The 13,227-nt window shown below is 53.5% G+C and overlaps 1 protein-coding gene across 1 annotated transcript; it reads left to right on the top strand.

Annotated features, from left to right (window-relative positions):
- Positions 1–173: 173 nt before the first annotated feature.
- Positions 174–12,965, top strand: ZNF12 (zinc finger protein 12). Its single transcript, XM_024577136.4, has 5 exons — positions 174–756; positions 1,725–1,787; positions 5,667–5,793; positions 6,065–6,157; positions 9,251–12,965. Exons 2-5 carry the CDS (start codon positions 1,773–1,775, stop codon positions 11,095–11,097), a joined length of 2,082 nt encoding a protein of 693 aa, XP_024432904.2. The 5' UTR covers positions 174–756; positions 1,725–1,772; the 3' UTR covers positions 11,098–12,965.
- Positions 12,966–13,227: the final 262 nt, after the last annotated feature.

Below are 13,227 nucleotides of genomic sequence, written 5' to 3'. Positions count from 1 at the left end.
ACATTACAGACGTCCCTTTAAATTATGGGGAAATTGGGGTCCCGGTCGGGACGGCAAGTTCTCGCACAGCGCCTCTTACAGCTGGATGACTATTAAGATGCCCCCTAACTCGACGGCACGTAGACTTATGGGAAATAGAGCCCTGGTATTTGTGCCACTGCCCGGGTGTGCCCTGGCAGGCGGACTTCCGGCGTCCTCGTGCGCCTGTGCACCTCGGGCTGCGTGCGTGTTCGCGCACGCGCACTGCCGCCGCGCTGCTGTCGCTTCCTGTCTGTGCCCAGGTCACCGCTGGCCGTGGTTCCCAGGCTTTGGCCTCCGTTGGGCCAGGATCCCGGGGCCTGCGGGGCTGGACGCTGTCCGGTCGGGCCGCCACCCAGCGGGCGCGAGGCTGTGCGGGCCAGGATTCGCTCGGGCGGGCGGATTCTGGAGCGGGGACCCCCGAGGCGACTCCGGAGCCCGCGGGCCAGGCTCGAGGAGCTGGGTGGCGGTGGCGGTGGCGGTGGCGGCGGCGGCGGCGGCGGCGGGGTCCGGGCTGGGCCCGCCTGCAGCGCGGCGGCCCGGCCGAGGCGCGCCGGACGGTGAGGTCCCGGAAGGAACGTTCTCCTGAGTGAGTTTGTCCCGCAGGCCCAGAGCCGGCTCCTCGGGGACGCGGCCTCGGGAGGCGCAGCGGCGGGAACCCCGGGGGAGAGGCGCCGGAGGAACAGTCTGGTCCCGGAGCCTCGGGAGCCTTGGGGCAGATCAGCGAGTCCCGCCGGGGTAGGTCGTGCGTCTGCGGCCCCGAGGCAGTTTTGGCTCTTCTCGGCCGCGGTGAGCAGGTTCGCCCGGCCGCGGGCACGCGAGTGTGCTACGGGGGAGGGTTGGCCACTTCTCGGAGACCCTCGTGTCTGGGCTGGCGTGCAGGGGCGGGATGCTTGGTAGTGGGCGCTCCCCTGGGACTTGTGACTTCTCGGTCTCCTGGGCGACTAGGGTGTCACAGCCTGGGCTTTGGACGTGCCGTGTCCCCTCCCTGCCCACCCGACACCCCTTCCTCTGCTGCTCGTCCTCCTCATGTTCCAGACGGGGCTGTTCTCTGATCTAAGTGTGTGCTGACTCCCCCTGGTTCTGCCGTGTGCAGGGCGTCAGTCACACGGGGCAGTGCAGGCTGAGTCTGCAAGGGGGTCGTCGTGCTGCCTCGGTGACAGAGACTGGGCCTGAGAAGGGAGGTGACTTGTCTGTAGGTGGGATTGTTGACAGGACCACGACTCCCAGGCCAGGTGTTGGCCCCACTTTATTACCGTTAAGTTAAACTTCTTGGTAAGAGATCCTTTGGGCAGCACACTGGAGTTGGTACAAATAATTTAAAGACTTAACTGTGCTTGAGTGTGTCTCCTTACTAAGAGCATCCTGCGGGCTTTATGATCTTAAGTTGTTAAAACAGGAAGAAAGATAACTATAACAAAATTTCTTTTTTTATCTTATGTGTAATGATGGAGCATTATTTCAATAGGCTTTGATGCTCATTCTCTAATCAGAAATGCACCCACTAAATCGCCACATAATCATGTGGGAGTTTCAGACATACAGGTGTGTCTCCTTTCCATTCTTCCAGTGACTTCTTTAGGTTTAAAGGGACAGTCTCCCCTAGGTGTCTTTGATGGAACTTTCTGGCTGCCTTCTTACACAGGAAGCGTACTTCCTCAGCCAGCCAGATCACATAACTCCTTTGCTGCGTTTTCCTTCTCCAGGTCTGGCTCCACTTTCACAGTCTTCCAGTTTCCCAAGAGCGGCAGAAAATGAATAAATCTCTGGTGAGTTTTTCTGGTTACGTGTTTATTCCCTAGTTTGTTTTATAATACACCTCAAGAGGTGGATAGTTCAAACTTTAAAATGGGAAAGTAGACCAGATAAAGGAGGTACTCGGACACATCACGGGGCAGCAGATCAGCGCCAGGCGTTTTCTGTCGTGTTCATATGTGTGGACAGCATGACCCTTCAGAGCTCTTAAAGCCAAAGTACACGTTTGCCTCGTGTTCTTAATATTTGTAGCAAAAAGTGGCAAATGCCATCCCTTACTTGACTTACACCAACCAGCTGAAACACATTTGTCACGGGGTTTAAAGATCTCGTTGACAGTCTCACTGTGATAGTGAGTAGCCTTCCTGAAGGACAAGCTCTGAGCCATTCCCATTGGTGCCTGGCACTTCCTGTAAGCCAAGGGTGTACCGCCCAGGGAACACTCAGTGCACGTAACTTTGCTGGTGACTGAAACGTCGTCGTCCCATAGATAGGTTGTGTTTGCTGCTTAAGCCAGCGGTAAAACGAGTACCATCTGGAGCAATGGCCCTCTCACCCTTCGAATTAGTTTCCCATGTGCCTCTTGGATCATCTGTTGGGGCTGCACAGCAGACCGGGCGGTGATGTCTCTGGCACAGATCCTGCATCTCCCACTCACGTTTTATCGTGCAGCCCCACCCTGAACCTGACTTGGGGAAGGTCCCCTGCGGTCTGCAATAGGACTGCTGCCACCTTGCCCTTCTGCAGTCTCCTTGTCGGTTTCTGTGACCAGGTCTTTCCTCAGACATGATCTTAAGAGGCAATTCTTTCCCTCACGGAGCCTCCATTCTCCTTGGAGGAGGGTGACTCATAGAAGTTATAGTGGGAGCTCACAGGACCCCCCCAACCCCCTGGCCGTCAGTAGACAGGAAGCTCTGCCACAGTGGCGAGCACAGGCTGGCTGTGGCTGTCCTGGCAGCGGAGTGGCCCAGCCACTCGGCAGAGGTGGTGGTGCAGGTTCGATGGGGCAGTTTGTGACTGTGACGGCTCTGAAATGAGCAGGACCTCAGTGGCTGCAGAGGCTGGCCTGGTGCTCACATGGAGGATGGCGTGAGGTGGCTGACTGTGGCTGCTGAAGTGCCAGGAAGAACCTTTGCTTCCTCCAGACGAGGGCCTGCTGGGGGGGCAGTGCGGTGGGACGGCCGTGAACACGGGATTGACCAAGGGGCCGCCAGTACCATCCCCACTTGGGCTTTGTCCTGCAGAGAATCTGAAACCTTTGCACTGGGAGAGTGAGTCCTCCGATAAAAAGGCATCCCATTAGACAGGGACCACTCGTGCTAACGGCATGAAATGCGGGGGGAGGGGGGAGTCCAGGGGACTCGGGCTCCCAGTGAGAGGCCAGAAAAGGAGTTGAACTTGGGGTGTTGTCGCTGATCCAGAACCCCAGCAGTATGTCTGTGAGCTTGAGATTTTCTCTCAGTCATGAGTGAAGTTTACATTTTACGTAGTTAGAAACTTCTCTCCCATTAATAGACTGCTTTTAGAGCAGTTTTAGGTTTACAGAAAAGTTGCGCAGACAGTGGGGTTCTCGTGCACCCCTGCCTCTCAGCTGCTCCTCGTCACCACATCACAGTAGTGTGGGACTTCGCTGCAATTGGAGGGTCAGTGTCCCTACCGCAGTATCTGAAGTCCGTAGTTTACATTAGGGTCACTCTCCGAGTCGTGCGGTTTAGGTTCGGACAACTGTATAGTGACATGTATCCACTGTTCTCGTGCCATACAGAATAGCTGCAGGACCCTAAGGTCCCCTGGGTGCCACCTGTTTCTCCCTCCCTCCCCGACCCTGACAAGTGCCAATCTTTTTCGTCTGTGTGGTTTTGCACTTTGCAGAACGTCAGATATTCAGAACTACACAGTGTGTCTGGCCTTTGCAGACTGGCCCATTTCCAGGTCCACATGACGTGCCTGTTCGTGTCCACTGCTGGGCATTCTATCACGATACTGTTTTGTTTTCTTGCTGACTTATAGTCTTAAGTGTTTATATATTTTTCCAATTTGGGTCATATTAGTAAACATTTTCTTCCAAGTTTACCTGTCTTTTTACTTTATCACCAGGATTGCCACATAATCCAGTAATATTTTCATTTTGAGAAATTGAGTGCTTTGTATTTTTTTTAACGTCCCCAAATGAGCAAGTTTGCATGGGTGGGATTCCTAGTTGAAGAGGCCCCCTTCGGTGAGTCCTGGGTGCAGTGTCTTTCATGGTGGTGGGCGGGAGGGAGGCATTCGTTGGTCTGGTGATTCTTCCATTTCTGTCTGTTCATTGTCTTCCCCTTTCCGGCTCTGGAGCGCCACATCTTTCTTTGAACGGGCCACGCAGGGTGTATGCTGCCACCTGACTCTGGAGGTCTGCATGTCTGAGACTGTCTTTCTTCCTCCTGATGTGGAGGAGGGCTCTCGACTGGCTCGGGAGTCCTGGGACTGCAGTCCTTGGCCCAGCAGGTCCCGCTGTTCCCTGTGTGGCCTGTGACACCTCTGACACTCTGAGCCCGTGGCTCACACTCTCCTGGGTCTTTGTCACTCACCATCCCCTGGGGGCTACTCTTTCTCTTGGTCATTGCCAATGGAGTTTCAGTGCTCGCTTCTTTCCTGACCAGTCAGGAAAGGCCTCTCAGAAAGGTAAGGAGACGTGTGCCCCTCCCCCACTGCAGGGGCGCAAGCGGCACTGTGCGCAGGGAAAGCTGGCTCGGACAAGGTGGTGACTGAGATGGTCGCCAAGCGTTCTCCCTCCCACGTGAGATGTTCCGGCTCGTGTGGAAACGTCCAGACAGTTCTGCTGCTGAGATCACGAAGCCGTCTCTGGATGGTCCCCGTGCTTAGGGGTCTTTAAACCACCGTCAGCAGTTGCTCCCATTCCATTTGTAACTAACCTAAACATCCGAGTATCTGCGGTTCTTACCAGTTTCCTAATGTGTTATCCAGGTTTTCTGAAACCCCACTTTCTTAAAGCTGCTCACAGAGCTGCTTGTTTTAAGCGAGAAGAAGAACAGTGCAGTCTCCCCTTCTCCTTACGCCTGAAGTGCACTCGGGCAAGCCGGCACCATGTCCCCAAACCAAACGTCATTCGGAACGCTCACCGTGTTGCCGTTTGCGAGCGGGCGCCCAGGGTTCCGGTGGTGGCCGCAGGCAGACCTGCCTTGGGCTGCCTGTGCAGTAAAACGCGAAACGGGGCTGGATGTTGCCTGGCTTGCTTGTCGCTGTGGCAGCTGTGGCAAGCACTGCAGGCTGGCTCTTTGGGGAAGCTGTCAGAGGACCAGGTTTGGACAGGAACAGCAGCTGAGTTTCGGGCACATTGAGTTTATGACCTGGGACCTATGTGCCTAGAAGTTAAGAGTGGAGTCCAGGCTGGCGATATAAATTTAGGAGACGTCAATATTCATATGGTGATCAAAGCCAGGAGGCCAGGTGGGGCCGCCATCAGAGGGTGAGTGCACATGGCAAAGAGTAGCAGGACGAGAGCAGAGCCCGGGGCTCCTGCTCAGGATGACGTGGAGTAGATGGGCCGGCGAAGGCGCCTGAGCAGGAGCAAAACCAGCACTGCTCGGGTTCTGGAAGCAAAGCGAAGGGGCAAAGTGTGCCCTGTGCCCCCACGAGTGTCCCTCAGGCCAGTGCTTGCCGGCCTGTGTCCCCCGCAGCCAGCCTTGTTCCTGGCTCACTGTGCAGGGCAGCGCCTTGTGTTGTATGCTGAACGAACTCCTCCCAGTGTCTGTCTGACAGCTCGATTTCCGCCCACGACCCGTGACGTAAAAGGTGTATGGTGTTCGTAGTTGACTTTACCTGTGGGCTTGGCCGGCCCCTGGCCCCGGGCGCCCTCTCTGTGTCATCCGGTTCCCATCACGCTGCTGTTGCAGGGGCCAGTGTTGTTCAGGGACGTAGCCGTGGACTTCACCCAGGAGGAGTGGCAGCAGCTGGACCCCGAGCAGAAGACAACCTACAGGGACGTGATGCTGGAGAACTACAGCCACCTGGTCTCCGTGGGTGAGTGGTGTGGGTGGGGCGGGCGCCCCAGCTGGCAAGGGAAGGGGATTTCCCTCCCATTCACGGGCTCTGACTCTGATGGGAAAGTGTGAGTCACGGGCTCTGGGCACCAGGCAGGACACTCTGGTCTGCGCCCCGGTGAATGGCCTTAAGTTTGACACAGCCCAGCTGGGCACCTGGGCTGTGCAGCCCGTCAGGCAGCACTTCGCTCAGGCAGAAGCAGGTGGAAGCCCAGCAGCTGGGCTCAAGTTCCCGTTGTTTCTATTAACAGGGTGTCAGGTTGTCAAACCGGAAGTTATCATCAAGTTGGAGCAAGGGGAAGAGCCGTGGGTGGAAGGAGAGCTCCTGCCTCGGAGGTGGCCAGGTGCGTCGGTGGAGGCACTGGGGAGGTTGCTGGTAACTGGCATGCTTTCCCAGGGATTTTAACGGTCCCAAACCTCTGGAAGTGACTGCAGATGTTACCTGTGTGCTCTAGCTTCCTGACTCCCAAAGGCATCTTCCTTCCCCACAAAAACTGCGGTTTGTAGAGCTTTCCCATGCTTCCCTCCCAGAACCAAAATCCAGGCACTTCTCTCCTCGTAAACTCTGGGTCTCGCCCACTCCTAAGTTTGGTGACCACAGGAACTGGCTTTGTCTTGTGTCTCTCACTGTCCTGTCCCCTGAGCCTTCCCAATGTCCTGTCACAGCAGGTGCTCAGTAAGTACAACAGACAAAGAGGAATTGTGACTCTTGTTTCCTCCTGGCTCCTCCCAGCCCCTCCATAAATGTGGCTGGAGGATCTGCTTCCTCCTTCAGTGGTTTGCTCTGTGAGGGGCTCCTCCTGTCCCAAGTCTGGGTTTCCGCTTGTCTGTTTCAAGTGCCTGGTCTGCCCGCCCCATCCCCTGGGACACACGTGTTCCTTCTGCTCGCATTTGCAGGATGTGTTCACGTTAGGTGTCCAGTGGCCCTTACTGCCCGTCGCAAAGGACAAGCCTGCGGCAATTCCTGCAGTTTCCTACAGGGACTGTCTGCTCCTCACCCTGCGAGGGTCACCGCCGTGTGCACCCTGTGTTGCTGGGAAAATTAATTTTCAGTTGTTCCCCAAAACACAGCCGAACTCCACTTAGCCCAAATTCCTCAACGTGCCACATTCATGTGATTGCTGTCCCTACAGCTCAGGTGTCAGGGCTGCGACTCCTCTGGCCAGATAACACATTCCTTAGGTCTGAGCTCAAGTTTTCAAACTTTCCCTCCCAGCTCTCATCCTTACTCCAGTCTCTCCTTTCTTTCAACTCGGACTCCACTCGTGGTGACACCTTTAAAAACGTTAGGCCTGGTCAAAGCATCTAGTATTTGGTGCTACGTATGGAATTTTTTTTCCTGGGCGTCTTTCCACTCCCCATCTGAATCCTGTAGAGCGTGTTCTCCCTCGAGTAGTAGGTAACCTGTGGTGCACATTTGCCCTTTGATTACATGGGAGCCAGGCAGGTGGCAGAACTTTCTTGTCCATCGTTCAGAAATACTTCACAGGTAATCGTCTCTGAATGTGTGTGTGTAGGTCACATTCCCACATTCTGCAGGTACTTGAAGGACACCCGCCCACAGGACTCAGACTAAGGACAGCATCTCTGGTTTCTATTTAGGGGTTCAAAAGAAATAGGAAAAAGAGCCATACTTTCTAAGAGACGGGTTTGGGGTTTTGGTTAAGAAAAGAGAACAGAGCCAGCTGGAGTAATGTGAAAGTCAGCGTTTCACACGGGCCGTTGGTGTCCCCCTGCAAGGCTGGGCCACTGTGTACTGATGTGGTTGCACAGAGACTGACTGTCTTCAACTTTAAGGGAAGATGGAGCTACTGGAGATGAGAAAGGATGTGAGAAGTGTTTCCATAAAGCGTAGGGACCCCCTGAGAAGTAGGTTTTGAGTCCATTGAGGCTGGAAGTCAGGCGGCCTGAGGGACCCAGCAGCAGCAGAGACTTGGGGCTGAACGTGAAGGTGGGCTCTCTCAAACATGCTGCGGAGGGGCGTGGTGCACAGTGCCAGCCACCTCCTCCAGACTGTTCCTCCTTGGCTGCGTCTGACGACCGTCTCTGCCCAGGGGTTGGAGGGGTCGGTTTTCCTGGAGCAGGAATGGTCTCAGTAGACTAGGATAATCCCAGTTTGGGTTCTCGCTGTAAATCGAGGTGGCGAGAGGATTCTTTCTCAGATTTTTATCTGTTGCTGTTTTGACAGTGGACTCGTGGGAGTTGTAGGTTTTGATGTGGATAAGAGCAAGCACAATAGTCAAGTTAGTCTAAAAATTTGTGAGATGAGTAAAACTAAAGGTCACAATTTTTGGAGCAGTTGAGTCCAGTTTTTAACGTTTGTACGTTGAATGAGACTCGGGACAGGGAAGTGCCATTCGCGTCCACCTAAGTGGCAGTGGCATGCAGGCCACAGACACAAGGTCCAGGACAGTGAGTGTCCAGAGACTGAAAATGGGGAAAATAACCACTAAACAAACCTGCGGGGCTCGCATGTGGTGCCAGACGCTGTTCCTGGCGCATCGTACGTACTGACTTGCGTGATCCCACAACAGCCCCACAAAGCAGGTGCCGTGTTGTCTGCCTGTCGCCAGGACGCTGCTGAGTCGGACAGCAGGTTGGGAACTTGCCCTGGGTCACCTACCAGAGTTCCTGGTCAGCATGAGTTCTGTTTAGGTGGTCACACCACTAGAATAGTTAAGAAACCCAAAACGCAGGAAAGGGCGACCTGCTTTGCGGTCGTTGCACACTCCCTGTTGGACACACCTGCCCCTGGGACTCTCCTTCGAGAGGAACAGAGTTAGCCGTGGAGCCCTGGTTGCAGGGCTGTTACTCTAACCACGAGGGGATTTAGGTGTCAGTGTGTTTGGCACTACTGTGTGGAATCTGGAAAAAAAAAAGCCAACTAGTCTGGAAGGATCTAGACTAGTCACAGTGCTGCCACAGGCCTCTGAGTGCGAGGTGACAGGGCCCTGGGCTGCCACGCCTCTCCCAGCTGACAGGAAACCACCCTGTAAAGCTCTGCTCTTCCTCCTCCAGAGCAGGTCCGTCCTTGGAGAGATCTTACGACCTCCTTGTCCCCAGCTCTCCTTGTTGCCCTGTCACTTGTCCCCACTTGGGGGGAGTGCCCTCACTCCTGGCATTCAGCGGGCACCCTGTCCGCTGACCACCGCTCTGAGTTCCTCTTTCACCTTCCATATCCAGGTCAAACAGGGCCTTGTAAGGTAATAAAGACCACAGGTGCTTGTGTTCTTGTCAGTTTATTCCCCCTCCTGTTACCACTGGAGCCTGTGTGTGTGTGTGATTCCAGACCAAAGAGTAAGGGGGGGGAGGGATGCATGGAGTTTTTTTCATCTGTGAAGCTAGTATCTGTGCTGGAATTAAATGCTTGTGTGTGTCTCACTCCCTATCTTATGTAGGAAGAGGGACAAAATTTGGTTAATTCTGCCTCCTTGCAGGAGTCTGGAGAGCTGATGTGACAGAGATAGTCCGGGAAAGTGAGGACAAATGTCCGAGGCAGGCTGCGTCCGTCAACAACGAAACCCTGATTGACGAGAGGGTTACTCTCCTTGGCAAGACCTTCAGTGTGGGGACAAACCCTGTTCCTCCGAGGAGAGTACCCTATAAATGCGACTCGTGCGGAAGGAGCTTGAAGCCCACGCCCGAATACATCAGCCGTGACGGGAGCTACGCGAGGGCGAAGCCCAGTGAGTGCAGTGCGTGCGGGGAGTCGCTTCTCCACGCGAAGCTGGAGGAAACGCACCCCGGAGAGAGAGCTTACGGATTTAGTCAAAATGGGGAAGCTTATACTCTAAATGAAGAAAGTATTTATCAGAACATCCGTATTGTGGAGAAACCCTTTGAGTATATCGAATGCCGGAAAGCCTTTCGGAAGGATCCAGTGTTCGTGACTCCCATGGAGGAGAAGCCCTATGAGTGGAATGCATCGGAAATGGCCTTTCTCCAGATGTCCGACCTCAGCGTCCACCCAGCAGCTCACATGGAGATGAAGCCCTTTGAGTGCAGCGCATGCGGGAAATCCTTCTGCAAAAAGTCGAAGTTCATCATACATCAGAGGACGCACACGGGGGAGAAACCCTACGAATGTGACCAGTGTGGGAAATCCTTCTGCCAAAAGGGAACGCTCACCGTCCATCAGAGGACGCACACCGGGGAGAAGCCCTACGAGTGTAACGAGTGCGGGAAGACCTTCTACCAGAAGCTGCACCTCATCCAGCATCAGAGAACTCACTCGGGAGAGAGGCCCTACGAGTGCGGTTACTGCGGGAAGTCCTTCTGCCAGAAGACGCACCTCACGCAGCACCAGAGGACGCACTCCGGGGAGAGGCCCTACGTTTGCCACGACTGCGGCAAAACCTTCTCCCAGAAGTCCGCGCTGAACGACCACCACAAAATCCACACGGGCGTGAAGCTCTACAAGTGTAACGAGTGTGGGAAGTGCTTCTGCCGCAAGTCCACTCTCACGACGCACCAGAGGACGCACACGGGGGAGAAGCCCTACGAGTGCAACGAGTGCGGGAAGTTCTTCTCCCGCCTGTCGTACCTCACCGTGCACTACCGGACTCACTCGGGGGAGAAGCCCTACGAGTGCAACGAGTGCGGGAAGACCTTCTACCTGAACTCCGCCCTCATGCGACACCAGCGGGTGCACACCGGGGAGAAGCCCTACGAGTGCAACGAGTGCGGGAAGTTGTTCTCCCAGCTGTCGTACCTCACCATCCACCACAGGACTCACTCAGGAGTCAAGCCCTACGAGTGCAACGAGTGCGGGAAGACCTTCTACCAGAACTCCGCCCTTTGCAGGCACCGCAGGATCCACAAAGGGGAGAAGCCCTACGAGTGCTACATTTGCGGGAAGTTCTTCTCCCAGATGTCCTACCTCACCATCCACCACAGGATCCACTCGGGGGAGAAGCCCTACGAGTGCCACGAGTGCGGGAAGACCTTCTGCCAGAACTCCGCCCTCAACAGGCACCAGAGGACGCACACGGGAGAGAAGGCCTACGAGTGCTACGAGTGCGGGAAGTTCTTCTCCCAGATGTCCTACCTCACCATCCACCACAGGATCCACTCGGGGGAGAAGCCCTTTGAATGTCACGAGTGCGGGAAAGCCTTCTCTCGAATGTCGTACCTCACCGTCCACTACAGAACTCACTCAGGAGAGAAGCCCTATGAATGTAACGAATGTGGGAAAAAATTCTACCACAAATCCGCCTTCAACAGCCATCAGCGAGTCCATCGGAGAGGGACTGTGAACGTGCTCGACGTGGGCAGGCTTCTCTGAAGTCAGACCTCGCGTTACCGCAGAGAACCTTCTCGGTGTCCTGCGTGAGGCTCTCCTGCCCCTGTGAGTCCGAGTGCCCGTGGGGAGTGGGGGCCAGCCTCTGTGCGTGAGTCACACGTGTAGTCTGGACGGCCACAGGGTAGAGGGCGCGACTGCGACCAGACTGCGTGACTTCTTGGACACCGGACTGTACGGGACTAACGTTTATAAACGCGGAGACGGCGTACCTTTGCATGGTTGGGCTGTTACACATCAGGGAATTCACGCCAAGGGGCAGTTGTCGTTCCATGGAATGTGGGAGACACACCCCTTTGGAAATTGTCAATACTGAAAGTTATGTTTTTGATATAAGGGTTTCTTTTTGTCAAAAAAGGACATGTGAATAAATGTGCTCCTTGTGTAAACAGAAGCTGTAAAGTCGGGTAACTAACCAAGACAGCAGCACAGCCGCATTAACCTGCATTAAACTCACATGCGAGTGTCTCCCGAGAATGTATGAGTTTGTTTGCTTGCGTGCTTTTTAGGTGCGTTATAGGAATTGTGTGTTCGTTCTCAGTCAGGTTTGAAAAGGCACTGTGTCTTTACTGGTATAATTTGTAAGCCACATAACAAGGTTACTCGTTTTAAATAGCACCACTGTGTTAGCGCCTGATACGCACTGCCATTGAACCACTGTGCGATAGGCAGGGAGAACGCTTCCTCTTGTGCTCTTCCCCAGCACTTACAAACGTATTTGGCCTGTTAAGGAACTGATTCTTCCATACAGAAGTCAGTGTTTTTAATAATGTCACCCACTGTATCTGAGTCAGCAAGATGTACAAATTATGTATAAAATAGATAGGAAACCGCATAGCTAATTTTAAATTGTTCCAGGAGTCTCCAGTACTGAGAAACAACTGAAGTATTCATTGAACTCTATACAGTTTCAACATATTTCCATTTTTATGTATTTGTTTTTCTAATTTGTATCTATTTTTTTTTCACCTATTATTATTTGGATGTCTACACAAATGAAAGCGTGCAGACCACCATACAATGTAACTTAGCAGTTATCTGTATTCTTATCAGCTATAACAGTACTTTTAAAGGTTGTGCTCTACCCCTTCCGGGTCCTGAGTGGATGAACTTATGGGTTCCCATGGGTTTGTGGATGATGTTGTTGTATGACCACCCTCGTCACCTGCTCCTTGCTATCTGGTGGCAGAGTCTGGGGAGCCATTTCTCCTTATGGAATGGGGGGTAGATCCTGATCAGTTTCAGCCACTAATGAAAATCCGTCTCTTATCACAAGAGATGGAGGGGTCATAGGACCCAGTTCTAGACACGTACAAAGGACATATCTGACAGGTTATTCCTGGAGAAGGTTTCCTCCAAGATTCAAGGAATCCTGAAGGGTGACGTGGAATCTGGTGCTGAACGCTTCTTGTCGAGCTGTGATGCCTGGTGACGTTCCATCAATGAAGGCCATTGAAGCGTGACACAGCGGGGAGACTGGAGGGACCTGGGGCCTGGTTGATGACGCTGAAGCCGCTGAACCAACCAGCATTGTAGCCACTTCACCTCTGGATTGTTTCTTTTGTGAAAGACTGCATTTATTTTTAAGCAAGTGGATGTAGGTTGCTCTGTTAGTGATAACTGGAGATAGCAAGTTACACTTTTTTAGGAGATACACAATTGAGAAGTGGACTTTAGGGAAATCATTTATTTCGAGGTGTTGATATAGAGATTTATTTTCTTTAAATTTTGATGTAAGTAGCTTGAAATTAGAAACAATTAAGCGTGTATGTTTCCTTGAATTGTTACATCATTGACCTAAGGACCTCTGGAACCTGATACAGTCTTCTTTTTTATAAAGCACGGATGAGTTTTGTTTTGGTTCATTTTTTTCACTCATGCATCATTGCTACAATGTTAGCTGACAACACACGGTGTAAGGTAAGGACCTACTTTAGTTTGCTTTCTGGAGCCCAGAGCCTGGAGCCCGATGGCCTCTATCTCATCCCTCGCCACTGAGATGAGCGGCCACGTTTCTCGTATATTTCCACCACCCTTGGCGCCTGTGTCGTTGCTCACACCCTCCTCCACGTTCTTCGAGGTGGCTGGAGTGTGCCACGGATCAGGACCGAGAGG

Source organism: Desmodus rotundus, chromosome 6, assembly GCF_022682495.2.
Source record: "Desmodus rotundus isolate HL8 chromosome 6, HLdesRot8A.1, whole genome shotgun sequence".
NCBI lineage: Eukaryota > Metazoa > Chordata > Mammalia > Chiroptera > Phyllostomidae > Desmodus > Desmodus rotundus.
Note: the sequence above shows the minus strand (reverse complement) of the source record. Positions and strands in the feature narration are given on the sequence as shown.